Source organism: Frankliniella occidentalis, unplaced genomic scaffold (assembly GCF_000697945.3).
Source record: "Frankliniella occidentalis isolate FOCC.00 unplaced genomic scaffold, Focc_3.1 Scaffold35, whole genome shotgun sequence".
Taxonomy (NCBI): Eukaryota; Metazoa; Arthropoda; class Insecta; order Thysanoptera; family Thripidae; genus Frankliniella; species Frankliniella occidentalis.
This window is the reverse complement of record NW_026267165.1, coordinates 1,622,123-1,624,139: the sequence shown is the minus strand read 5'-3', so window position 1 is coordinate 1,624,139 and position 2,017 is coordinate 1,622,123. Positions and strand designations below refer to the sequence as shown.

At 64.0% G+C, this 2,017-nt stretch overlaps 1 protein-coding gene across 1 annotated transcript in view; it reads right to left on the bottom strand.

Annotated features, from left to right (window-relative positions):
* Positions 1 to 1,371: 1,371 nt before the first annotated feature.
* The window catches only part of LOC127749142 (uncharacterized), a 20,063-nt gene continuing 19,417 nt past the window's right edge, over positions 1,372 to 2,017 (bottom strand). Inside the window, exon 8 of the mRNA XM_052266046.1 lies at positions 1,372 to 1,482. Coding sequence (XP_052122006.1) covers positions 1,372 to 1,482 — 111 coding nt within the window. The remainder of the gene's footprint in view (positions 1,483 to 2,017) is intronic.

Genomic DNA, 2,017 nt, shown 5'->3' with positions numbered 1-2,017 from the left:
GCCGCGCGGACCGGCTTCGAGCAGATTTCCTTTGTTCTCTTTTTCGTTCATTATTTTTCTTGCAAAACTGTTCGGTGCCGGGCGGTCTTGTCAACCTAGAAAGGGGGTCCCCCGCTGCCCCGATCCTCTCTTTTACAGGACACTAAGCGGGACAGATCTTCCAACTCCGCCCCGGGAGGCGCGGGAAGTCGCCGGCCAGACGCACGGCACGGCACGGCACGGCACGGCACGGGGCGATGTTCCCGTCGGCGGCGCTTTGCTCTCCTCAGGGCCACGCCTCGCCACGCCCCGCCACGCCCTGGAACACGCACCGGCTGCAGTGCTCCGCGGTCAAAAGTGATGCAACTCGTCCCCGAGATTCAGCCTCCGTGCCGCATGTTGGTCGGAAGGGCGGGGCCGCGGGAGGGGCAGAACATCGCGCCCGGCTGTTCACCTGCTCCTCCTCTTCTCCCACTTGTACCCGTCCCGCCCGCCTCCACCAACCTCGCGGCTCGCTCGAACCTCTCTAAACTCGCTTTCGTCCCCGTCATTAGCGGGACATTGAGAGCACGGGGGCAGGCCAGGGCGTTTGCATGAGCGAGAAGTGCGCCCTGGATAGTGAGAGATTTTGGTCCGTGTCGACGCAGCGGACCTGCGTCCTAGCGGGGACGTGGTCGAGGACGTGGTGGCAGCTCCATCCGACCAATCCGACCCACTTGCGGTCGTGAGGTGCCGGGAGAGCATTGAATGTACCCTTTTGGGCCACTCCAGCTACTCCTCCAGACTCCAGGGCGACCACCTCTCGTCGCCCAATGGAGATAGTCCGGTCCGGAGGCCGCGCTTCCCCGCCCCGCCAGGACGCACCGGTTGCACCCCGTCCGCCCGGCCAGGCCGACAAGGCCACGACGCTGGCTGTTCGGGGGCGGGAAGGACGACGGAATTCGAAAAATAACAGCACGTCTTGGCGTGCTGTTCACGCATCAAGACTATGGTGGTGCCGGTGAGGGTTGTTGCCACACTCTCATTACGAGGTCACTCGGATCACAACCGAGTGAGCCGCACGAATGGCGGCTGTGGCGGTGGCGGTGGCGTCTCCTCGACTGCCGGAAGATGTTCCACGATGCAGCGAGGCTGGAGTACGCAAGGTTCGGCCGCGCTGCCCGGGGCTGCATTCCTGTAACGCACCCGAACACAGCCTCTGGCCCCCCGCGCTCGACTATAACGGCGTCACGAAGTCCGGTGGAGCGGAGAGCGTCTGGAGGGTCACTGCCATGACGCACGCACAGCTGCCGCAGCTGAACTTCACGGTGTTAATTACCCATCACAACAATTTTCTAGCATTTTATGTTTTTTTCCCTCTTACAAAACTTCACGCGCCAGTTTGTGTGTACCCTACTTTTGCCATAGGGTCTTTTCACCTCGCTTTTTCTCGTACAAGACTGGCTGCTGCTGCAAAACCACCACCCCCCGCCAACACCCATACCCCTCCGTTGCCCTCAGCAGCTGCCAATTACATAAAAATTATACAGCCTCGCAGCGCACCGCCTAGTGAAGCGCCGCCGCCGCCGCGTCCCGCGAGTTACGGAGTGGAGTGCGTTTAGCGCGTCTACGTCTGCCAGACTTACTTGGCGGGCCGGAGGAAGGGAGGAGGGTGGTGCAGCCGCCTGACGCCTTGCCGCCAGCGGCGCGCCAAACGTCGGCAAAGTGCAGCCTAGAGGTGCAGCCCGTCGCGGCCCCGGCCGGCCCCGGGAGGGGCGCTTATGTCGCGTCATTACGTGCGGCTGCCGCCGGTGGGGCGCGGCGCACCTGCAGCTGCAGCTGGGGGAGGTGCGCCGCCGGCACCCTCCAGCAGCCGCCGGAGGCCCCGCCCGGGCCCCGCCCACCCGGGCCTGCCACCGGTGACATGCGATGGGGGCGGAAGAGAGTAGTTATTGCCGTTATTGTTTCATCTCCCCCCGCCCTCCCCTCCGCGCGCCAGTTAGTGGAGCCGTCACGCGCAGAAGAGGGAAGGACCAGGAAAGACAAACGCGCAGCAGGG